At 40.4% G+C, this 26510-nt stretch overlaps 1 protein-coding gene across 1 annotated transcript in view; it reads right to left on the bottom strand.

Annotated features, from left to right (window-relative positions):
• Positions 1-12875: 12875 nt before the first annotated feature.
• Positions 12876-26510, bottom strand: part of MAP3K7CL (MAP3K7 C-terminal like) — a gene marked incomplete at its 3' end in the record, with an annotated part of 29753 nt that continues 16118 nt past the window's right edge. The window contains exons 5-6 of the mRNA XM_084200973.1: positions 23317-23432; positions 12876-13056 (exon numbers count right to left, since the gene is read on the bottom strand). Of these exons, the coding sequence (XP_084057099.1) occupies positions 12876-13056; positions 23317-23432 (297 nt within the window). The remainder of the gene's footprint in view (positions 13057-23316; positions 23433-26510) is intronic.

The raw sequence follows: 26510 nt of genomic DNA, 5'->3' as shown, positions 1-26510 counted from the left end.
CTGTGCCAGAGCCTTGCACCCTCAGAGCAAAGAAAGAGGGGCATGGAGACTCTGCTGGTGGGTGACTGTCGTGGTTCAAATCTATTTTACTGATTCCTTGTTAAGTGGTTTGTTCTGTTGTACCCCCATGTTCTTCCTGAGCTGGGTTACCCCCGGGTTTTACCCTCCCTCAAAGCTGTCCCTCATGCCCTTCCCTGCCCCTTGTTCCAGCTCTTTCCCTGCCTGTCAAGGCAACCCAGCCCTTGATTCCAGAACCTTCTCTGCCACTTAAATCTGGGGGCAATCTCTGTCTGCAACTCTTTTGGAATTCCCCTACTCCTTGAAGCCCCTTTGGCCCATGTGACCCATCCTCTCCACCCTCCTACTCCAAGTGGTCCCAGACACTTGATGTAATCCTCTCCCTCCTCTCCTGAGGATTCCCTCCATCAGCCTTGAGGGATGCTTGGTGCAGAGGTTTTGCCACTGCTTTTGTTGTATTGTGGGCGCTTCTTTTTTATTGTTATTATCTTCTCTTGTGTGATTTTTAACATTTACATTTCCTGGAGTGCCCGAGCTCTTGTATTCTTTGCCTATGACCCTATTTTTTATTGTATTCTTTGCCTATGACCCTATTTTTTTTTCATTAAATTCTGTCTGAAAACATTCTGCACAGGCCACTGGGGAAAAAAACAATCTACAAGGGAAAATGAAAAACTATAGAGGAGCTTGAACAGGACACATAAAGAGGTAATTTTTTAGTTGCTGAGTTTTTTTTGGAAAAAAAACCACACAGAAATTAGGTTTTCTGTCTGTCAATTTACCAAGAAGTTTACTGGAGTAACATTTGCTCAATCAGCTGAACATTTACTGGCTTATAATTAATATATTACAAATCAATAAAATCTTTAAAAAGGGAAATAAAACTACTTTGTGATCCTTCTTTGTCCGTGGGCTTTGATATTTTTTTCCCCGGGTCTTTCTGGAAGGTGGCTGAGACTGTGTAGGGTTTTCACTTGTATGCATCAGACCCTGAATGAAGCTTTTCACTGAATTGGGGATTTTTTTCCACATCTAATAACTGTTAGAGGTGTTCTGTAGTTTCTTAGACATCTTAGATTGTTGTGTCATTAATACCAGCTGAACTCTGAGCTCCACTCAACCATCCACTAGCCCAGGTTGCTCCAAGCCCCATCCAACCTGGCCTTGGACACTTCAGGGATCCAGGAGCAGCCACAGCCTCTTATACAGATAATATTTCTATCAATAATTTTAAACCTCTGGAGAGGCTCCAGAGCTTATCATTGATGGTAAAAATCTCTTTAAATGGTGTAAAATCTTTCTCTGGGATAATGAAATCCTTTTGCTGTTCAGGTGACTCTGAATCTTTTTGCAGCAGATAAGAGCAATCACAAGAGTTTTTAATGCTTCTTGCTTGCAGAATCTCAGTGCTCATCAGAGTCCTTTTGCTCTCTGGTGTGCCTGTTGGTTAGCTGTTTGTGTCCCCCCCAGAACAAAACCCCTTGTACAATAAAGCTAGATGTTTTCTGTCCTGCTCCCTTCACCTGGAATAAACCATTCCTTGTTGAGCCTCAAGACAGAGAGCCTCCTCCTTTCTCCTCTGCCTGGTCCCTGTCATGGCTTGTGTCTGTCACTTAGAGCAAGTGGCTCTGAAGATTCTGCCTCTGGTAAATCCCCATCCCAAGGCAGCTCCCCACTCCTGGTGTGGCAGTGGAGTTCTAAGAGCTAGCCCGGGTTCTGGCAGCTGCTTCAGGTGGCCAGACCCCTACATCCTTAAACAATCAATGCAGAAGGAAAAGACCTCTATCCCAGGCACTTAAAGCTGGAACAAACATTTCCTGCCTGCTCTTGACCCCATTCCCAGGGCAGCATCAGCCCCACGTAACACGAGATCTGAGTTGCTAACATCTCACTGTGGCATTTTCTCTGTTGTCTGAGTTCTTGTCAGATGTCAGATCTTTGTGTAGCCTTAATTTTCAAAGGTGAAGTTTGGAATGATGTAACATGTCAGTTTTTGTTTATTTCAGAAAAATAAGATACTCAGAAAGGCCCATTACCCAGTGCCTGAGAATGAAGTCCCAAGAGGTTCAGCATGCTGCTTACACAAACACTACTTAGTTTTGAAAACTCAGACTTCACAGTGATCAACCTAAGCTCAGTATAGACTCCTCTTCTAACTTCCTCCTTTAGCTGGCACTGATTTTTATGCCATTTTTAACTAAAATGGCATAAAAAATGTGTTTAATAAATATTTAAAGGAGGCTGGTGATATTTATTTATTTGTTTTGAAATAAAAGTCTTTATTACACACCAATAAGGCTGAGAGTAGCTGAAGATGATGTGCTTCATAAATCTTATGCTTGCAGCTGAAAGATGTTAAGTAAATACTTCTCTTGAAACAGGAAAGTGCATAATCAGACAAAACCCTCCAAATACTGAAACAGTAATTTTGTTTGTTCAGTTGGATATGTCATGATAGGTCTGAGCTCACTGCTCTATGGCATCTTACAAAGGCACTCAAAGTTCCTTATCTTTCGTAGGCATATCTTTTGATATTCCTGAACAGGTAAAAAGAAAAAGAAAAAGTGAAGAAAGGGGGAAGGGAAGGGGAGAGAAAGGGAGGGAAGGGAAGGGAAGGGAAGGGAAGGGAAGGGAAGGGAAGGGAAGGGAAGGGAAGGGAAGGGAAGGGAAGGGAAGGGAAGGGAAGGGAAGGGAAGGGAAGGGAAGGGAAGGGAAGGGAAGGGAAGGGAAGGGAAGGGAAGGGAAGGGAAGGGAAGGGAAGGGAAGGGAAGGGAAGGGAAGGGAAGGGAAGGGAAGGGAAGGGAAGGGAAGGGAAGGGAAGGGAAGGGAAGGGAAGGGAAGGGAAAAAGAAGGCAAAGCTTTGGTTTTGATTAGTACTGATTGGTGATTCTGATTAGCAAATGAGAAAGGAGGAACAGGTTCAAGCTAAATTTAAAGGCAGTCTTCTTCCTTCCTAGATCCAGATACTGAATTGTTTTGTGTTTGAACTTGATATATTCTTCTTTCACAATTTACAAAGGCCAAAGGAATGGCATTGACATCAGGGGAGAATCAAATTGTAAGATGAAATCACAAGCAAAATTGTCTGTGGCCACATGTGCCCGTGTGAAGTGTGCATTTGTGAGGAGAGAGATCAGTGTGCTGAATTGTTGTCAGTGCATCAAAGTTGGTAGGAAGAGATAGGGTGGAGTTGAGCTGTGGGATGTGGGACGTTGTCACTATAGGACATGAAAGAACACAACTGCACACTGCTGTTCTCAAGGTGAAGAAATAAGGGAAGTTTATTTTTTGACTCCAACATTTATAGTTTTCCAAAAGTGACAGTGGATTGGAGGGTGCCAGTGCCACCTCTCCAATGACACTGGACAAACCAACAGTCCATCAAATTTCTCCTCCTCCATAAAAGAATGTAAAACAATGAGGTATTTACAGAAAGTGTGTGATAAAGTTCACTACAATAATGTCCACATCAGAAGGCTTAGAAAATCTTAAAAAATCAGGGTGACAGGACGTGCCTGCAGAAGCACCTGGCAGGACAAAGCAGCAGACAGCAGCACAGAGAGGCTGGAAGCTGACCACGGGCGAACAGCGTGTGATCCCCCATGGAGGGACTTTCAGAAAGCGTGGTGCTGAGGTGCTGACATGGGATAAGTCATGTAGTGAGAATCACCATGAAAGGAAACACTGGGCCTTGGAAAGTGTATGAAGCCTGTTTGTTTCCTCGAGTAAACTATTGGGATTCCCTGCTGGTGTGGGTCCAGGTCATGGCCACTCACAAAAGCTCCTGGGTTACAGAGTAAGTTCAGCTGGGACTTCTTTTGGCTCTACGTCTTTACTTCCTGCGTGCAAACTGAAAGTTTTATTTGCCTATCACACATCCAAATTCGAGTAGCAATTCATGTGGAGAGCAGAGGACCCACCTTTAACCCGGGCACTTCCCCTCTGCCCAGTTCCTACATCAAAAGCAGAAGGTGCTTTCTCCAAAAAAAAAGAGTGTCACAACCACAACTGTAGGGAACATTTTACTTGTCTACCTCATCTTTGAAGCAGCTGAGATCTCCTCTTGCCTGAAGAACAGAGAGCGGTATATGAAGAGAGAGAAAAGGAGGAATGGGGCCTGTCTGACAGACACCCATGGCATTTTTGTCCTAGTCCAGTATTTCTGCTACATTTTTTCCAAAAAACCCAAAGCAAGATGAGCATTTCTAAAATTTTTAGTAGTATTATGCTGTTAGTCCACCAGTTAAGAGCTATTTCTAAATGTATTTATAGTCCTTTGTAAATGCTTGACCTTTCTTCTGTGTTTGCTTGCTTTTTTTCTTTTTAAACTCATACAGTTTCATATGAGTGACCCTCCAGAGTCACTTCATATGGGTTGGCATGGCTGCAGTTGTGTGAGTGGGAACAAATGTGCTTACCAGGAATGACAAAGAGAATGTGTTGTTCACCACTTCTGCATTACAAGCATCTGGCTTGTGTGGCTGCTGCAGCTGGATCCAGACCAGCTCATGGTGCTGCAGCAAGATGGTTTTGTAATGCACCTTACCAACAAAGGTCCTCCCTGCTGATAGATGCTGGGAAGATCTTTTCAGCCCCCTGACAGACGGCTCAGTGCAAAGGCCCTGTTGTAGCCCAGTGATTGAAAGCTCCAAGCATGTAATTAAATTCCAATGAATCCCAAAACAGTCAGGGTTCAAGCCGAGGAACTGGTCCCTCTGGCCTCAATCCAGCAAACACTTCAGTGCATGAGTAAAGCTACTTGGAATAGTCCTATTGGCAAATAGGGAACTACTCATTGCTTCAAGTTAGGGACATGTTCAAGAGATTTGTTTGATGTGGCCACAGTGCCCCATGGTAAGTGCTGTTTGAACCAGAGCCTAAACCCAGTTTACCATGTGGTGCCTTTTTGGCGTCGCTGATTTCTTACCAGGCAGTCTTGCTCATTTAGACTGGGACAGCTTCATTTCAAAAGCAGTGTTAAGCACTTCTAAATGCCTCTTTCTCATGATAAACATTCACAGGTGATGTCCTTTTGGACAGTAATATAGTGGTAGATTTATTCTGGCAATCAAACTGTGGGTTGAAATTCTCTTGAACAGAATTTACAGGATTAGAAGAATATCATCAACATCTGAAAACACTGCACATTCAGTTTTACTCAGGACATAAAGGTCTCAAAAACTACCAGTAAAAATGGTGTCTTTGGTAAAATCCTTATCTTTTGTCTTCATGTCTCACCTTTAAATACAGTGTAACTAGAATTTTACCTCTTACCATGTTTCAGGCAAATGACAAAACATAAACCTCTTTTTATTAATTGAAGGTGAATTCTGAAGCAGCTAAAGCCGAAGACCAAAGTTAGTAGCATACTTTTTCTGCTCTTTTCAGAATGTTCTAGGAACCCAAATTTTCCAGGAACAAGTTTGTTCAAGTAGATGGTGGGATGTGCAAGAGCCGCTAAATTCATTACTGGTAAAGCAGTTCTAGCAGTTCTAATATTCCAGCACAACCACTCTGGGTCGTTGAAACTCAACCTGTGGTTGGAAACTTGCCCATGCATTAGGACACTTCTGAAGCCTGACACTTCCCCTATTCAGATTACTTAACCTAAATACAAAGAGAAAAATAGGAAGAGAATAGTCGTGCTTTCTTTTAGAAATGGGTCCCTCATTAATACCAGATTGTATGAGATCTGAGGCATATTCAAATTTACTAGCAAAAAAGAGGCACATTGGTCAGTTGTTCTGTACTGTGTTATTTAAAGCATATTTGACTCTTAGTTATTGTCCCATTAAATAAACACTGCAAAGTGCCTGCAGTTGGTCAGTACTGTCTAAAGCCATATAGGCCAGATTTCTAGTACAGAAATCCAGCTGAACTCCAAAAGCAGTTTGAACAAATGGAGATTTTATCATATAATTCATAGAATCATAGAATCATAGAATGGTTTGGGTTGGAAGGGACCTTAAAGCTCATCCAGTTTCACCCCCTTGCCAAGGGCAGGGACACCTTCCACTAGACCAGGTGTTCCCAGCCCCATCCAACCTGGCCTTGAACACTTCAGGGATGGGGCACCCACAGCTTCTCTGGGCAACCTGTGCCAGGGCCTCACCACCCTCACAGGGAAGAATTTTTTCTGAATCTCTAACCAAAATCTACCCTCTTTCAGTTTCAGCAATAATTTTTAATTATGAGCTCTCTCAGCTTTTGTAGGATGCCAGAACTCACGTAACTTGGGTGCTCCTGTTAGATGCTGTTCAGTGTTAGTGTTGAAAACTACACCTCCGTTGAAGTGTCACTAGGATCTTAAAAATATTGCTATCACTCTTTGGGTAGTTTCAGATGTGATCAGATAGTGATAAATTTGTGCACTGACCTTTACCTAGTTATATAAAAATTTATTTGCTATAAATAAATAAGCAAATAAAACTCCGCTTGGACAAACATAATTGTACGTTTTTTAGGTATCTCTGCTTTGTAATAACAATGTCCCATTACCCACCAGAGGGAGCTCAGTCAAATGTAAGGGGCTGTTCCACCAATGTAAATTAGTGAGAGCTATTTGAAGGGTTATAAATAGGTTTAAACACAATTTTAGCAGTTAGTGCATAGCTGGATGTAATTTATATTAGCTGGGAACTGTACTGTGGGTGGTTTGGGTTTTTTTGCTTGAAAGAATACTCCTTTTTTGATATTATGTCAAAAAGAAGTGCTCACATTCTTGGCATAGATAATTTCATCAGAAAGTACTTTTTCATATGTGAGTTGCTGGCTTTTATATTCACAGCCATGGGGGGAACACCTTGAGTAAGTCTATTATTTAGAACAGCATTCATAGGAGTATGTCTGACTGTGCCTCTGTCTCCCATGAATATTAACATTGGTATTTTTTGTACTGACATCTAATCAGTAAACATATATACTGATGTACTTGCTGACCAGGAATACAAAAGGGTCTGGCCACAAGACAGTCAGTTTCCTTAGCAGATAATGTTAAATGATGCATTTGCTTCTGACTGCTTAAAAAAGTTCAGAGTGGTTGACTTCTTTCAGCTGTCCACACACAGCAGAGGAATGTGGGAGCCAAAGACTCAAGCTGGGAAGAGAACTGTGATGAAATGGCTGTGAAGAAATCTGTGGCCACAAGGCAATCTGGGTTGTGCACTGACGTTTGCCATACGCTTGTAAGAAAGTTACAAGACAGAGGTGAAAGTTTTTCAATCACAGAGCATCACACTGCTGCTCTTCCTTCATGTGGGAAACTGGGGATCTAGCTCACAAAAGTACCAAACTCTACTTGTGCAGTGAAAGCAGCAAAAGACCATTAGTGGGGCTGCAGTTATTTTAGTGCTGAAGTGCTCTGGCTTCAATGCAGCTTTTAATTTACATAGGCTATTTATCAAGGTTTTATTTATCTTCAATGCAAATATAGCAGCTGGCATAGAACTGGGCTCAATGACCCTTATGGGACCCTCCCAACTCAAGATCTTCCATGATTCCATGATTAGCACAATAGTCATATTCTGATACTGGTTATTCCTCTTTCTGTAGAAGAACCATCTGTAAAGCTCTGCCATCTGTATCACATCATAACTCTGTTAATTCTAGACAGAGTTGACAAAAACCTTACCTTAATGAAGTAAATATTTCAGTATAAAATTTTACTGTAAACTAGGCTTGGAAAAGTGCTGGGATATATCCAAAAAAAAGTTTCTCAATGCTGAGCTAAGGACAAGAGCCTATACATTCTATTGGTGCAAGCCATAAGCACAGAAAGCAAGCAGTTAAGGCCACAGCTCACTCACCAGTTCCTCTTCCTAGCTGTGCCTACTTCCTTTCCATCACTCAAAGTTCTCATATCACTTAACTCATTCTAAGCACCCAGAGCACAGTTTGGCATCTGGCTGCACATTTGTTACATCAGCACACACATCCTCATTTCATTTCCCTAATTCCTGTATTAAAATTTAGTATAAGATTAAGACAAATAACTAAATCCACAGATCACCTACTCTCACATTTTCTAACCAGCTCAAGGAAACCAAGCATGTCTCACAGCAGACACCTGCAGGCTGCTAGAATTCCTTGCTGCCACATACCAGCACTGAACCACAAAACATCCTACGTAGCACTTGGAAACCACCTTGAGCACATGGTGATCATCAGACCGTGTCATAAGATCGTCAGACTACTGGATCTGAGCTCTAGGCTGACGCTGCTTACTCAGTGGGGATGGATTGTGGTCAGGGGGATTGAAGGAAGTGAGGTTTAGAAGGGGGAACTGATAATTGGTGTGTAGAAAAGCAGACTGACTCATATGCTAAATCCTGTGCTTTCTACAGAATAAACCACGCAGTGGAGGAAGCCTGGGGAGAGGATAATGGTGATTTGTGAGTGGTTGTCACCTTTCATTCATATGAGTAACACGTGACATTACTTGCTAGGAGCACTGAAGAACCTAGAGGTGACTGGCACTGTCCCAAGCAAGGTAGATTTTTCATTCTTATAAAATAATCTACTTGGAATTTGAAGTGTCAGCCTCACAGTTTTGGTGTGCACCTGAAAGACCACCCTGATAATTCCCAGTTTAACATTGCAAAACCAGTGAAGGAAATGGTGAGGCTGAGGCTGCCCCTCCAATTCTGCTTTGCCACCTTCCCTTCCTCCATAACGTGCATGTGGTGCAGTCGTGCAGTTGGTGCCTGGTCTTGTCCCACAGAAGCACATCAAGATGAGCAGCAGGGCACAGCTTTGTGGTGCTTGTTCAGCCTTAAGTCTTTCCTTGCTGCACACCCTCCAGGCCTGCCACAGTTAATAGTTTCATTGTGGGTTTTCCAGGCATATGCATCACCATACCATCCATGCATCTGCATGCCATGACATTCCACCAGGAGGGAGAAGACCCTCAGAGGTGTGGGAGCATAGGGATGGCTGTGGAATTATGAAGATGGGAGACAAAAGTCATGGCAGCACCCAGGTTCTGCCAACTCTCCTCACATTCCTGCTGGACAGGGCCAGTGCTCTTGCTGTTACATCACTGCCTGGACCCAACTCCCTTTCCCTGCAGCCCTGTTCTTCCACCATTGCACATCCTGTACCCACAGACAGAGAGGAAAGACTCTTCCACACAAGTCTCCCCTGTTCCTTTAGACACTTCCACTTTGTGTGTTGATCAAGAAAAGTATTTTAGATAGGGAAAAACACCAAGTGGCTTTGTGGTTATTACTGTGGCTAGCTAATTTCTGCAAGGTGTCCTGTGACTGGAGATGAAGCAGCAAAGGGTCACGTGGCAGAGCTCCCCAACCACACAAGCCAAAGGAAGGCTGAGAACACCTCTCTGTCCCACCTGTCCCCACTGTGTGTAGTCTTTACAAAGGCCTAGATGATGGAAGCCTCTGGTGGAAGGTGGCACACTTCCAAAGATCAGTAATTCACAAAATCAGACAGAATAGAGGTAATCCTGAAAAGGGAAACATTTTTTTTAAAAGGCACCGAACTCAAACTCACAGCTCCTCATCTTCCAGATGTTCCAAGTGTCAAGTCACCCTTGGCTCTGGCTGTTTCAAGACTGCATGAGTCATATCCTTGCTAACTGGAAGCCTTAAATTGAGTCTGCTCAGCATTCTTTGTGACGGAAGGAAGTTATTTAGCAACGATAGAAAATGGAAAGCACAGGTCTTGTTTTTGTTTTAAACCCGTGTGCTTCACTGTGCCTTAAGTGGTTTGGAGCTTTTTTTTTAAATGCATTTACCATGGTAGTGGCATGCTTACTTTTGCTAACCTGAATAACCTGGATAACAGCAAGAAATACACTTTGTCTGCAATAGAGCTGCAGTTCTCACAGGTTGCAGTCACATGTTATGAAATTGAACCTTTCATTGGTACTTGATTTCAAAAACTGGCTTCTAAGTTTTTGAACTTCTAAAAACATTTGTGAAATAATTGTATAAAACTTGCTTTTATAGTGTGATAGATACAACAGGACCTAACATGCAGACCACTTCAACCAGAACACAAACCATATTGTCTGCATGGAAATACAGGATCAGTATAATAAATGCTTTATTAAAAAGCCTAATTTCAGCTATTTAGTCAGCAGAGCTCCACTGTATCTAGAGAAAAACTCAGCATGACCAAATTGGAGACTTGCTGAATGTGAAAATATTTTTCCCTATTATGCTCTTGATAAACAAATCAAGAGATGGATGATAAATACAGCAGTTACATCTCAGAAGGTTGCTCCAGCTACCTTTACTCTTTTCAACACCTGGATGATTTTCTGCATTATGTTGACTATGCCACATTTTAATTTAACTTTTTGGAAAATTCCATTTCCCTACCTTCCTGCCTTTGAATCCCACTTCCCCAAATATTTAAAAAAAAAAAAATTCAAGAGACACTAATTTTTCATCCTTGGTGCTTTTATATCAGTTTTAGTCATTTGTATTGTGATACAATTTCTCTGAGCTCCTGCTCTCAGGCACATGAGCATGCATGCAGGCAAATATGTTCATACAAAGTTGTTATTTTTTACTTTAACCATAACTAAAAGCAGGAGGAAAATTTGATTGCACATAGCTGAAGTCCAAGTTGAATATAAATCTTTGACTTAAATTAGTTTGGGATGGTCTAAGAATTTCATATTTATCCAGGCTTGTAGACTGGACTACATCAAAAATTTGACTTCTGCACATCTGTAAGATATTTCTTGAATTCTTCTATGCTGGTCAGTACCTACAGGTTAGGAAAAACATATTCCATGACTATTCTCAATAATTCAAGTGCTGATTGCCACAAATGAGGCCCAGCTTTCCTTCTCCACCTGACTGTGGCTCTCTCTCAGGTTTTTCTCCCACCATATGGTCTGTCATTTTTCTGATATCTAAAGCACAGTGACTGCGCTTCAATAGAAAATTTCAAGGTGAACACAGTTATTTGTAAGTAAAGGTCTGATCCATTTGCATCCAAAGACAGTCTGGCAATAAACTAATTTTATGTACTTTATATGGTTTTCAGTGAATTCACTGAAATCATCTGACTGCATGATGTTTTCAAGGCTAAATGGAAAAAACTTTGACTAAAATGACAAACTATTTTAAAATGAGAATTTTCCTTGTTCCAAACACACAAACACAGGCAAAAAAGGTAATTCTAACTTCTGTGGTGTTCTGTGCTCAAAGCAAAGCTCTGATTTCTCTTCCAGTTCTGTTTCCAAACAGTGCAAAACTCAAATAAGACTTTTCCAGCACTTCCAGGCCTAATATTCCAAGTGGTTTTTATTAACTATGTTTATTTTTCCTCTTTAACTTCCATAAAGTACAAGAAAAATTGTATCCTCAGATAATAAAAGGAATAAATACAGTATTAAACTGCTCAGGGAGCCTTCCAGCAGGAAGTGCCTGCCTCAGGAGTGGTGATGTCCCAGGTACAGCAGGAAGCAGTGCCAAGTTTGGATGCTGACACTGCCCTGGTGGCTCAGGAGGAGAAGGAGAAACAAGGTTGTCCTCTCCTGCTCCTTCTTCATGCTCTCCTGCTGCAGTGCCAGGTGCTTGGAGTAACACAGAGCCAGTTTTCCCACCTGTGCTGCAGGGAATACTGTAGGCAATTAGCACAGATAAATTACAGGCGGCTTGCAATTCCTTTTTTGTCCCCTTTGCTGCCAGGAATTGTCCTGATTAACATGAAATTCCATTTTCATGGTAGATTAATGACAATAATCAAAGCTAAAGTCCTGGTGCAAATCTTAAGTTCATAATTTTCAATTAGTAAGACACAGTACTAATAACACATTAAGTTGAATTCCAAGCTCATGAAGATGTAACAAGCTGCATCTGACAAGCAGAGTTTAAAATCCGAGGCGATTTGAGACCATTCAGAACATAAAAGGGCTTTTCTACATCCACTTTTAATGAAAAAACTGCTCTATGAATAGAAATGGAAGTCTAATGAAGATTTTTAAGTTGATCTAGGAAAATACAGGGATAAATAGAGCAAGTAAGACTGACATTTTACTTCCCAGTTATTTGTGTATCACAGAACTCCCGTCCCTACTTACAGCCACTTATGTTTCAAAACAGACCAGAAAATAAGAACAAAAGAGCCTTACAATATTTTACTGACATATTCTCAGTTGAAACTATGATGAAATTATGATTCTTGTATTAATTTTTCATTTCTTGCATGCCTAAAAGTACAATAAAAAGACACTCAAGTAATCTTTACACTTAAGGAAGGAGAGTTTGATCTCATCTGTTTCCTTTTAATTCTATAACTTGCAAATTATCACTGGCAGTGCACTTGTTTGATAAAAAATTATGTTAAATTATTTTAATGTGCAGTTTTTCAGATTTTATACAACAGTGTGAAGTTGACATAAAGCATAGTTTTTGCTAGTGAGGAGATCTGCTTCAAGATAACTTCCAAACACTTTATGCATGAGGAAAATAATTTAAAAAGAATTTACCAAACTAAAATTAACATACATGTATTCCATATATTAACATTGTCCCAGTCCTTAGTAAGATCCAAATTTCCAACACAGAGACTATTTATATAATTTTCTAGTGTGTCCATATCTTCTTAAATTGGAAGAAATATGTTTAGAAAAGAAACCTGATCCACTAGAACATATAATGGGGATAGATTAACTTCAATTATGTTACTTGAAATAAAACATTCATTATATAATGGATGAAATATCCATTATATTAAGCTACTGGGTGGCAAGCATTAAATCAAATTCAGACTTCTACATACTCTGTATCCGTAGTAAAGTGTTGTAACAGATTAAACAGATCTTTATTTTAAAATCTGTTTTCCATTCCTGGATGAAGTGCCTCCCATGAGCTAGTTGGGAGTTATGAGGAGCCCTGTCTCTTTTGGTACTGTATCCTGAGCTTTTCCAGCTGCTCCACGCACTGTGTCTGGGCCAGCTTCAGCGTTCGGTTCTCCTCTGTCAGCTGTGCGTACTCCTTAGCCAGCCGAGCAGCATCCATGCTTTCTTTTTCCACTTGCTCCAGTCTGGCAATCAGCTCCTTTCTGACAATCATGACAAAAAACCCAATTACTGAAAATGGCAGCAGGCAAAAATTTGTTGTCCTGTGTTGGGTCAAAGATGGGCTGTGTGTTGTGAAGTTAGTTTTTATTACTTGAACTTGTGTGAAACGAGGACCTAGAAAATTAATTTTTTAGAGTCCTGTTTTTTCCCTTTGTGAAAAACACCAATCACTTGTTTTTAAAATTGTAAAAAGGTTAATAGTAATAAAATGGTTATAAAAATAGCAATATAATTAGAGTAATAATAATTTGGACAATTTGGATTAGGACAATATGAGACAATAGAAACAACGGATGTCCGGGTACCTTCTTCTGGGCAGCATAAGCCCGAAAAAGGACAAACAGTAACAAAGGATTAACCCTTAAAAGCAACAGCCTGTTGCATCTTCATACGCCTCATACATGATGCATAAATTCCACTCAAACACAGGATTCTGTCTGGTCATCGTCAACTTCTTCCTCTGAATCCTAACAGCGCCTTTGAGGTGGGAAGAAGTTCGTTTGTTCTGATAATGGAGCAATAAATTCTCTTTCTCTGAAAGATTTAGGTGTCCTGTGGCTGCTATCTCAATGCTAGTCCTTTCTTTAAAAAAGTATCTTACATAGCATAGTTTCTATTTTAACATTTTTTTATAACCCAAAACTATATTTAACACACTACTTAAGAGACTTAATACAGCATAACTTTCTAACATAACACATACAATATTCATTTTAATATTTGCAAAAAGCCAATCATAAAATACGCACTTTTCAAACTTTTAAAAGACTACACTTCCAAAATCTCGGATTGGTTTGCTGTTCAATGACCAAGCCTGAAAAATGCTGCGTTCATGTGTCTGTATTTGGAACTGTTCAGCAGAAGAGAAGGCTTTGGGGAGACCTTAGAGCCCCTTCCAGCACCAAAAGGGGCTCCAACAGAGCTGGAGACGGACTCTTGACACAGGTGACAAGACAAGGGAATGTCTTTTAAATGAAAGAGAGCAGGAAATGGGATATTGGGAAGAAATTCTTCCCTCTGAGGCTGGTGAGGCCCTGGCACAGGTTGCCCAGAGAAGCTGTGGCTGCCCCATCCCTGGAAATGTTCAAGGTCAGGTTGGATGGGGCTTGGAGCAGCCTGGTCTAGTGGAAGGTGTTCCTGCCCATGGCAGGGGATTGGAACTGGATGAGCTTTAAAACTATTCTATTGATTGTATGATTCTGTGGTCTCTAACATCAGTAAGAGCTGAGCACACAATTCATGGTGGAGAATCAAGTTCTTAGAGAAGACTTGCTAATACTTTGCCAGAAGAATAACAATTTATTTTTCTCTCGATACCAGGTATCACTGAAAGAGAGTGAGGTGTTTTTGGTTGGTTGGTTGGATTTATCAGTAAGTTCTGTGAAGTGTGCCTGGTTTCCTTTTCTCTACTACAAACAAATCCAGTAAATAGTAGGCACGGAATCTCAGCTACATACATTGTTTATATAACGTGTTTAGATCTTAGCCCTATTGCTGAGGAAGAGCAGCAAAGCTGACCCCTCCTGGCCCTCTTCAGTACAGACACAAGAGGATTTAAGCTGTGACTTCTTCTGGATGGAGTCACACAGTGCCCTGTATTCCCAGAGCTGGCTAGGAGCTGGAGTTTCCTGTATAGTATCAACTGAAATTACCTCAGCCCAAGTTGAGATAAAAGAGGTCTTAAAACACGCTGAAGGCATGAGTAACTCACAGAGTATCTAATTGCTCTCCCCTTAGTCACCCACCAGGCTAGCCTGGCCTCTGGGTTTCTTTTTCCCTTTAAGTCAAAAATTCACCCTTTACAGGAAGTCTCTTCTAAAAGGTTCTTTTGATCATTTATCTCAGAGATTAGTTAATCTTTTAACTGTTCATAGCCCTGTGACTTTATTTCTCAGTCATGTCAAAACAGCGCTCGTAGATCATCAGCGGGAAGTTGTTCGTGCCTTCAGAAGGGATAGATTTCACTGCAGTCCTTAAAGGAGCCCACTTGTCAGGCTAGACCAGTGCTTTCCAACAGGAAATTCCTAGAGATCAGCAATTCTATTCCCACAGGTCAGAGTGTCCATGAAAAGATAACATTTCTGTGCTTGCTGGTCACCTATGTTACTCGTAGCTGAAAAGCTACCACGTAGTGCAGCAAAACTGTAAATCTGGCTTTTGAAAAACACTTCTGTGTGGCCTTCATGTAGGATCAAGTTAACCTTGCTCTGTCTTTACTGCAGCTTTCAGTGACAGCAGAGTTTGCTCATGGTTTAGCTGACTGTTTACAGTCACAGTTACTGCAATTCAAGGAGTCACAAGTTAGAACAGACCCTTGGTACAGACATTTCTACCAGCTGTGCTTCCCTTCCCATAGATTTAAAAAAAAAAAGAAAAAAAAGAAAAAGAGAAGAGTTAGCAGCTGCTACAGAATTTTTCAATCAGCCAAAGAGGCAGCATATAGGCATCCTCCTATATGATAGCTTTGTTTTATACTACTGAGGTACAGCAGAGCAGCTATGCTGCAGCAAAGCCTCTTTTTCCTTTCGCCAGGTGACAGGTGCATTCAATCAGGCCTTTGAGAGGAAACATCAAGAGGTTATTTTTGCTCAGTAGAATTCTGGTTACATTTATCACAATACAGCTGTACAAGTTTTAAACACAGCAAGCCACTCACAGGTTCATTACTCTGTGGCTGGGCCATTCTAGATCAACCAGTTTTCACAGAAGTCAAGACAATCTTGCTAGACAGCTCCTGTGCATGGGCCTGAGGCCATGGAGAAATACATTTCATGTGAGAAATACATTCAGGGACAATGAGTTTTTACAACTCCAGGTGTTTGGGGTTTTTTTGGTTTGTTTGTTTGTTTTCGTTTCTCCCTGGACTTCCTCTGGAACACCTTTATCTCTGGAGACCAAATAAGATCTTCTGCAATATTTCTTAGCAATGATTCTCTGGTGCCATTTTGGACTGAAGGGCTAAATTAAGCTCTTTCAAATTACAGGCTGTTAAATCAGAAGTGTCCAAACAAATGAATTCAGAATCAATGAATTCAAATCAACAAATGAATTCAAATCAAATTCAGAACCTTCCTTACTTTTCTTACACTCATGAGCTTTTTGAAAGGGAGATGCAGTGAACGCACTACTAGGTAATCAGCATCTCAAAAGCAGGTAAACCTTTTCTGTGGGAACTTTCTCCACTTGAAAAGGAGTGGTACTGACTATGCTGGACTTGAGCCAGGAGAGGCACAGACAGACAACGTGCAAACTCAGACAGCTCCAGTAATGAAGGTCAGTTCTGATTTGATGACATTCTCTGCAGGCTTGGCTTTCATGCTGCTCTCCAGTAATATTCAAGCAGCACAGATAACTTCCCTCCTCCCTCCCCAGGATTTAGATTTGCTATCAAACAAACTGTAAATGCATTAAAATCAAAATACACTAATTGCTGTAGTCCACACTCTTGGATCCCCCTTACAGAAAGGAGTTTCCTTGCACTGAGGTAGTAAAATTGCCCACTTCTGAGTCAGCAGAACCTACTTAGTCCTTTCCCATCAGGATCAACACCTGTTTACAGGATAGGGTGATGTTTCAGGCTAATACTGTCAGCCTGCCACAGATCTAAAATTAGAGTACCAGGGAATTGCTAAATGTTATGAATGGTGTAGTTTAGGAGGCTCACAAAAGGATGAGGACAGTAACTAACATTTGCATCTGATCTAATCCAAGATTTGAACTTAGCTTTCAGAGGTTAAAGAACACCATGCTAAGCTCTTGCACCATCTAGACCTTGTTGTGGGTGCTTAATAAGTAGATGTAGCACTGTGTAATCTGTTTTCTGTTAATGGTTACCCCAAGTTTAAATATTAACAGCATTGATAAGGTATTTTCCAAACTAGTGCTGAGATACTCAAAGCTTTGAGCCAATCTGTAATGCGTACTTGAAGTGTTCTTTTTTGGGGAGGGGTTTGGGAGGCAACATTAGTGATTTGCATCATAAATCCATCAAACACAAGCAGGAGAAAAACATAGCACTGTCTTAGGGCAGTTATTTCTCTTGTTCTGGCCTTAATGACTACACATGCAGGGAACAGAGCTCCTCAGCACTCATATTCACAAGGAATAAATACAGAGAGGAGTGACAGACTAAGCAGATAAATCTGTCTGGAGATAAGTGTATTTAGAGATGGACTGGACACAAAGAAAACAGTTTCCAGAATACAAAGACTCAGATTTGCCTTTTCCCCATAGTGAACAAGGTATTCAGGATCAGTATCTTCTCCAACAACTACTGGTGGCCAAAAGGTCATTTTCTCTTCCCACATTTGGCATGGCTTTCTTATCAGGGGGAATTATGAGACCCTGCTGTCTTGAGGAGATTGTCCTTGTATAAGTTCACTAATTAATTAAAAACCAACACCATTAAAGACATTAAAGTCTGCCTTAACGTAAATGAAAATGTGTCTCAGATGCCAACACATAAAATGCCATAGAATGACAGAATAGTTTGAGTTGGAAAAGACCTTCCACAGGCAAGGACACTTCCTCTAGAAAAGGAAGTCTCTCTTTTTATTAGAAAAGCTGTAATTTAATTTCTAGTATTTTGCAAGTAACATATATTTTGCAAACAAGTGAGATGAGGAAAAAACAGGTTTAGAATGGGAAAATTATTGAGCTAAAATATTGCCTTTAAGGTTTACACCAATCTTTTTCTGAAGTACCTAGAAGTCTGAAAACTATTTGTCTTCACAGTGCTGGGAAAGACACTCGGGAAACAGTGTATGTGGAGAAATCCTCTGGACTAAAAAGCACAGGAACAGTCCTGTGGTCATGAGAGCAAGCTAAAACATAGGAAAGGCTCCCACAAGTGAAGCAGTCGTCTCCACTGCGTGCCATTTGCCAAGGGGGCAGTGGGATACTGGATTTTATCCTCAATAGCAGGAGCAGGGCAGTGACTGTCCCATGGTGCTGGGCGCGGCTGAGGCCACTCCTCGAGTCCTGAGCTCTGGTCCAGTCCTGGTCCTCTCCCTTCCAGAGAGGCACCGAGGGGCTGGAGCGTGTCCAGAGAAGGGAACAGAGCTGGGGAAGGGTCTGGAGCAGCAGGAGCTGCTGGGGGAGCTGCAGTGGCTCAGCCTGGAGAAAAGGAGGCTCAGGAGGGACCTTTTCACTCTCCCCAACTCCCTGACAGGAGGGTGCAGCCAGAGGGGGGTCAGGCTCTGCTCCCAGGGACCAAGGGACAGGGAGAGAGGAAATGGCCTGAAGTTGTGCCAGGGGAGGTTCAGATTAGATATCAGGAAAAACTTTTTAATTGAAAGCTTCGTAAAGTACTGGAATGGGCTGCCCAGGAGAGTGGTTGAGTCACCATCCCTGGAGTTGTTAAAAAAACAAGTGGAGGTGGCAGTGGAGGACACAGTTAGTGGTGAACAGGGAGGTAGTGCTGGGCTGGTGGCTGGACTTGATGATCCTAAAGGTCTTTTCCAATCTTAACAATTCTATGATTCTGTGTCTACTCTAATGTGTAAAAGAAGGAAAAGAAATCATATCCGTGGCCAAGAGAACGAGTGATCCTAAACCAGGTGGTGATCAAATGATATTTTCTGTGGGGTTATATTAGAATTGTCTGGGGGAGGAAAAAGAGATAACCATGCAGTGCTAAGAATATAAGATACAGCTAGCAACCATGGCAACTCTAATATTTAACTACATAATCCAGGGTCATTATCTAGTAATAGCAATATAACAAGTGCTCAAAATAACCAGCCATCTCATCCCTTTCACCCAAAGTTAGATACCCAAAACCATCTGTTATGGAAATACGTGTGTGTTTCTGGAACATAAATTAAATTACATTCTGTGCCCTAAATGTGGTGTGTTCTCGCTTCCACACCCTTTTCTTTATTTTCAATCATGTCTCCCATTCCAGGGTTGTTTTTTCCCTTGTACTACGTATTGCTGGCATAAATGTGAAGAGTGTGAGTGAAGACAGCAAACAAAGCTATGATTAAATTAGCAAAAAAATCTACCCAATGTTCTTTCAAATTCTTGCTTCCTTTTTTATTCTTGAGCAACTTCTTTTCCCATCTTTATTTGCTTTGTCCTTTGATTTTCCCTTTTTTGATACTACAACCTCTTTTTCTCTCTCACATTTCCCATTTTCCTGTGAAATACTTGTCATCTTCTCTCCCACTGCCAGCCTAGTACGTTCTCCTGCCATCTATATTGCACAAAAGAGAACAAGTAAGTAAGTAAGTTTGTTCTCACCTTGATGAAAAGCAACCCTTGTCATTTCACTTCACTGATTTTTTACTTTGGCCATACTCGATGCTCACATTACACATCAAGCTAAGCAGAAGTAAAAGCCTTTGAAAAGTTGCAAAAGAGTCAACGTTTTTCACTATTGTTAAAATAATGTTTTACAACTTTCTATGTCTTATAAAATAACATAAAAATATGCCTGTATATATTATTCCATGTATGAAAGGTTACACTGAACTTTGGAGGGTGGAACAAAAATTATTTAAAGTAGAATTAACTCTATTCATTTTTTAATTTTTTTTTTGCTAAAAAACTCTAATACCTGTACAGATATCTGTCAGGTTAACATTATTTCTTCCTCCTAGCCAACAAATAAAAAATATTTGCTCATCCATTTTCCTCTTTTCTCTGTCAGTCATAGCCTTCAGCATCCTGCATGTACTGTCAGCAGGCAGCACAGGTACAGAAACTGCCAGGTGAGACTTGTCACTGGAATGACACAGGTAAATTATCTGTGGAGAAAAGTTGGGAGCACTGGCAAGGATACCATCCCACAGCATTTGTGACTGCCTTTGGTAAAAGTGTGCCCTGGAAAACACTATAAAAGCTGTTTGTTCCCATTACAAGGGGTGCAACCTGATCATTGTCCATTTTATCAAAATAGTATTTCAGAGAAATAGACAATAGATAGTAGGTGTAGTAGACAATTGGGAATCTTCATTTCCATACATTCAAATTCAAATGTAGAAGAAGATACCCAGAGCAGGGGCAAATTTTAGAAAATGACAGACTCCATTTTTTCAATTTGATCGTAATTGGTTTTGAGGCTAAAAGCTTGTGCATCCCATCAGACGTTTTAGAGAAGTGAAAGCATTCTTCCCTTTTGAAAATGGAATACTCAATAGTTCAAGGGATGGGGCAGCCAGGGCTGTCTGGGCAATGATTTCCAGTGCCCCAACATCCTCACAGGGAAGAATTTCTCCTTAATATCCAATCCAAACCTACTCTCTAAAACCATTCTGCCTTGTCCTACATGCCCTTGTAAATAGCCTCTCTCCATCTTTCTTACAGGCTCCTTTCAGGCAGCAAAAAGCCACAATTATAAGGTGCATTTATAAGTGTATGCATATATAAGAATATATACATATATATACTTTTATATATATATATATTCTTATATGTACACACACAATGCAAAACATGCATGCCACCCCAGCCATTATAATCTAATCTTCATTCAGTATATGCCAGTCCCTAAATTGCTTTTAACTCTCTTACTGTAAGTGCTGAGAATGTTTTTAGACATAAATCAGTGAACATGTGAGCACAATTCCCTTTTACTTCTTGTTTATTCCTTTGCCTTCACACTTATACTCCTTTTCTATCTAGGTTTAGATAAAAATCAAGGCTGTCCTGTTCAGGTCTGTTTGCTTACATGTGTGTAAAGTTACATGTGTCCTAATAACTTTCTAATCCACCTTTCAATTTCAACCAAACCATGTGGTAAAGAGGTCCCAATTGGTTTCTGGAGGGTTTAATAAAAAGACTGCTCCAGAAAGGGAAGATATGCAATGGGGGAAGGCATGAGACCCGCTCCAAAATACTACAAAATGGATAATCTACTTGGAGGAAAGAGTTATAAACAAACCACATCTGGAGAAAAAATATCCTCAATTTGCACTTGCAGCTTGTTAAACCTCAAAAGCAGGCAACCACAGTGCACCAGCTTGTGAGGAAATTAAACATCCTTGATCCCAATGCTGTAGGATCACTTTTTCAGATTAAGACACATGGGAGGTGTGAAAGGTGCTGCCCTGATGTTTGTTGTGTTTAGGCATTTCCCAGCTATACAGCATGTGAACAAAAGGCTACAAATATGTAAATAGAAAGTGCATGTGGGTCTCAATAATGTAATTCCATTTGTTGCCTTATACAGCCACTCATAACATCTGTTTACCAGGGCATGGAATTCCCAGAACAGGTTCAGCCAAGACAGCAGTGGTGGAAGCTTCCTGACATTGTTCCACTGTTGACATCCACCGCTGGAATGAAGGAAAATGCCAGCCTGAAGCCCTTTAATTCATCCAAGATAAGCACCACTGAGAGGCTGACCTCTGGGCTCAGAGGTTGATCAGGATAATTGTGAGTTCAGGTAAATTAATTTTGTGCATGTACCTGCCATTCTCAAGAAGCAAACCATTTCTAATTTAGCTAGGACCACAGACTTACAGATTTAAAAATTGCATTCAAACAGCATTTTTTTAATTCCAGAAAGTGCAAAAATATATGTGAATGTCTCATTTTCATGGGCTCCAAGCATTCTTCATAAATAGGCATAACTGATTCAGGGTTGTGCCAATAAGAATAATGATGGATTTATATTAGTAGACTCTAAAAACAAAATGATTGAAGGCTACCTTTGGTGTTTCTGCAACTAAAGTCAAGCACTTAAGCAATCATTTATTATTTTATATTGTGCTTGGATTTTCAGAGTAGACAAAGACACATGGTTTCCACTGAATTGATTGCTAAATACATATGCAAACAGCTTATATCAAACAACCAAATTTGAAAAATCATTGCAAATTGAAAAAAAAAATTACTTATCTTCTAATAGTTTAGAAAATACTAATTACTTTTGATTGGCCAAGTTTAATTAATGGTGAATCAAATGCAAACGCTGCAAATATGAATCAAATGCAAAATGCATTTTCCCATGATATTGGACATCATCTTTTTTAGCTTTTGTTCCAGTCTGTCAGCATCTGAGGGCCACACTGATCCTTCAGTGGAAGGGGGAAATTTCAACTAGCCTTGGCACTTTAGGCAAAAAGTAACTCTATTATGCCTGTAGCCATCAACCCAGATAAAGACATCTCACTTTCTTACCCTGCATAGTTTGGATTCAGGGAGTTCTTTGGCTGTCTCGTAAGACTACAGGATTTCAAGTTTCCCTCTTGCTTCTGCAGCTGAAGATTCCCATGGATGCAAACTTGGCTGAACTGCAGGGTCAGCTGGGCAGAGATTTCACTATTCACCTTCTTTGCTCTCTCTGAATTTCTTTTTCGGGTTTCTTGTGGAAAGGGACTGACAGCCACAGAGTGCACTTAGCCATTTAATAGTCAGGCAAAAGATGACAGGGCTATGAGTACAGACCACAGACAAGAAAAAAAGCCTCCAGCTTACTTATTTTGGGTATGAACACCTGAAATGCCAATGTACCAGTGGACACAAAAACAAAGCACCTCACAGAAGCATGTTTACTAACATTGTCAAGTATTCCAAGCCTAAATGAGGATCCATTTTGTTCTTCATTGAAGCGTGCAGTATTTATTGAAAAAACTAAAATTGTAAAGGAACCTACACCAGATGAACTGGATTGTTATATAACCTGGAGGCTGCCAGTGAAGCTTTTAAGGGACACCCACAAAGCTGAGCTGGGACAGCCCTTAGTGGCCTCAGTTGCTCCTGTAGAGCAGTGGCCAACTTGTGCTCTGCTGTGACCATCAGGCAGGGGCAGGAAATCACAGGATCATAGGCTGGCTTGGGTTAGAAGGGACCCTTAAACTCATCCAGTTCCAACCCTGTGCCACAGGCAGGGACACCTTCCACTAGACCAGGCTGCTCCAAGCCCTGTCCAACCTGACCTTGGTTCCAGGGATGGGGCAGCCACAGCTTCTCTGGGCAACCTGTGCCAGGGCCTCACCACCATCAGAGGGAAGAATTTCTTCCCAATATCCCACCTAACCCTGCCCTCTGTCAGTTTGAAGCCATTCCCCTTGTCCTGTCCCTCCAGCCCCTTGTAAATAGTCTCTCTCCATCTTTCTTCTAGGCTTCCTTCAGATACTGGAAGGCCACACTTATAATATATGCATAAATAAGTATATACGTATATAAGCATATATGTATAGAAGGTCAGAAAATACAATGTTAAACTTTGATGTTTCAAACAGGGTTTTGCAAAGAGAATATAGGACAGTAACTCCTTTGGGGAAGTTACTCACTTTCTTTCTTCCAGCAGAGCAATTTCTTTCTTGACCTCGTGGTACTCTTCTGCTATTTTGCAGTGCTGTTTGTACACCTGCATAGATTCCTTGGAGTCATGGCAAGGAGGCAGAGGCTTTATGAAAAAAAAGAAGAAGAAGAAGAATACACTGTTTTTTGAATGAAATATTAGTTTAAACTCCACATATTTTGAAAGATACAATATTTATCTGAATTTCTGTGAGAATACCTAAAGAATCTTTTTCCCTTAATTACAATATATGGCCAACTATTCCTAGTGATGGCCTTTCAAGCAAGAAAAAAACTCCACACCAGCTCCCTGCATAAGAATATGTGTGAAACTTCAAACATATGTGTAAAACCTCAAACATTGTGAGAATTTTCAGAACTCTCCTTGTCAGCTTTGCAAAATATCCCTGAAGATTTTTCAAAGAAGGATTTCTCCCTTGCCTCCCTCTCTTTCAGCTAGAGTGATATGGAAATGCTAAAGCTAATGCCTACTGAATGCAATAAATATGGCAAATAAAACCAAGCTGTCCTAGGACTCCTTATGTAAAGTTCATCAAAATTCTTGAAAATATTTTTTGTTTAAATGTAGGTGCTCTTTGCTCTTTACAAAAGAATGCGTCTTAATTCAGGCTTCAGGTTTGACTGTCACATTTTGGTTATAACACTTTCAGGAAGTATTTTTAAGTTATTAGCCATGAATCTATTGACTGTAAATGAACTCCAAATAGCATGCTAGAGCCACCTGTTTGAAGTAAAAGGAAACACTTAAAATAGTTCATTTACTGCCCATTTAAATAACATCCAATTGCCTTTCACAATATTAGTAGATTGCTTTGCATTTCTTGCTGTCCTACCTTGACTCTTCTGTGTAGAATAATATTCCCTTAATGACATTATTAGGAAAAGAAAAGTAGTCAGTTCATCTAAAGTAGTCAGTCCATCTAAACTGAAAATTTAAATTTTACTAAACATATTCAGTGACAAAGATTAAAAACATTTTTGTTCAGGAGACAGGGTAAGCTGGCTTCAGACATAACCCAAAGCACAGATGTAAGCAATGCATGGAGCTTGCAAGTACTTGTAGTTGGTATGTGATTCCTCACTGAAATTTTAACAGACACTCATATTCCACAGACTAAATTTAAAACTGCTGCAGCAGAATTGTTTCACAGCACATTGTTTCATTCTCGCTGATCTTGGAGATTTTGGGTACCCAGGGAAAGGGCAGCCCAATACTTGATGAATCTAATCCCTAGAAAAGGGCTTTTAATTGCATTTCAATGTGGATGAGCAAGAGCACCATTCATATAGCCACCCAAATAATAAGCATAAATTTAGCAAGACTGAATATAGAAGTCTCAGTGCTCTAATCCAAGAATGTGTGGATGAGCCAAAGCAGCATCTCTGCTATCTCCCAGAGATCAGCCACCAAGTGTGTCACAATAAAACAATTTCGAACAGTACCAAGGGGAAAGTCCCCAAACAGTGATACTTCAAAAGAAAAACACAACAAAACAAAGCAGAAAAGACCTTGGATTTGCTTCCAATTTAGTTTCCACTAATCTAGCTGGTTTAAACCAGTTTAAAAATTAAAACAGTGCTCAGTTTCTATATTCCAGCTTCCCACTCAAAAGATATATATAGAGAGCTAAAAATTATCAAGTCATGCTGAAACTTAGTATCTAAGGCTCACTTAGAACCAGTTGCTGACTTTTAAACCCCTTCCTATTATTGTTTCCTCTTCAGTGACAGTTTCTCTTACACTGATATTTCAGCACTTAAATTAAACTTAAAACTAATTAAACAATCAGTATACTAATTTCTATTCATAAAATTATTTTTAAATTGTCTAATGGTAGTAGGCACTATATCAAGAATCTTTTAAATTATTAGTGTATTATTTCTTTAAAACATAAATGTTACAATGTTTTCAAATGACTAGATAGAATATCATTGGATCATATCATAGAGTGGTTTGGATGGGAAAGGACCTTCAAGAACATCAATTGCTAGCCCCTCTGCTATGGGCAGGGACACCTTCCACCAGGCCAGGTGGCTCCAAGCCCTGTCCAACCTGGCCTTGAACACTTCCAGGGATGGGGCAGCCAGAACTGGAGAATTTGGTTTGCTCCTCTGTAATTTGGAAACTTCTAAGAAAGGCTCCAGAGATATTATCTACAGCATCCATGAGTAGTTTCTGGTCAGTAGCATAATAAACAGGCTTATTTAGCAAACACTTTCTCCTGCAATAACAGGGGAAAAGGAGAGATTCAAATTTCCATTCCACGTGGAAGGAGTTTTTTAAGAGTCTGTGGCCAGGCAGTGGGAAGTACTGCAGATTCTGCAGTACAGAATGCCCAGTGGCATTCCATGAAATCTGTATAACATCTTTGTGTTAAGGGATTGCTAGTTTACCAAGGTGACTCATTTCAGAAGGCTTTAATAAAGTTCAATTTGCAGTATGCTTTTTTTTTCACTCAGAAGTAAACAGCCATACTTTGCTTTCCTCTCAGAACAGCCTGAGCTTGCTGTACCTTGCCTGTCCATAAATTAATATAAATAAAAACATACCTGCTAGACCAGCAAAAAACATCCCTGCCAAAGTAGGTTACATTTAATGGCAACAGCTTCTACTTTTAATCCTGTTTACTTCAGGCTTCAGTGTCATCCACCTTCATTTTCCTGTGCTGGCAAAACATGCACGTGCAGCATCTCTGATCCTGTTCACAAAGCTAGTACAAAAGCTACAGCTGTAAGTTATTCTGGTGGTCTCTCCTATTAAGCCTGATTTTCAACAAGGTCTGATTTTTCCTTGTATTTTGTTGAGTAACTCACTGTAACATTGAGAAATGTTCTACAGAATTCAGCAAGTAGACACTAAGAGATCCTTTTATAGACCATCCTGAAATTGCACATATATATGTAGATCTTTACAAGACATATGTACTATTTATTTAGACTTCTGTTCAGAATCCAGACATGAAAGATGCTGGAAGATGACATACAAAAGCAGTTCAAGAAGAAACAGAAAATCACAGAACATTTGTGTTGGAAGGGACTTTATTTCCTTGCAGGAGAGGGGCTCCATTCCTTTAATCATCTGGGTAGCCTCCTCTCTGCCTGCTTTTTAAGGCAGGTTGAAGGAGGTCTTCTAAATAAAATCTTTGCTGGAGTGACACAGAAT

Source organism: Fringilla coelebs, assembly GCF_963513975.1.
Source record: "Fringilla coelebs genome assembly, chromosome: 2".
NCBI lineage: Eukaryota > Metazoa > Chordata > Aves > Passeriformes > Fringillidae > Fringilla > Fringilla coelebs.
This window is presented reverse-complemented; position numbering and strand designations above follow the sequence as displayed.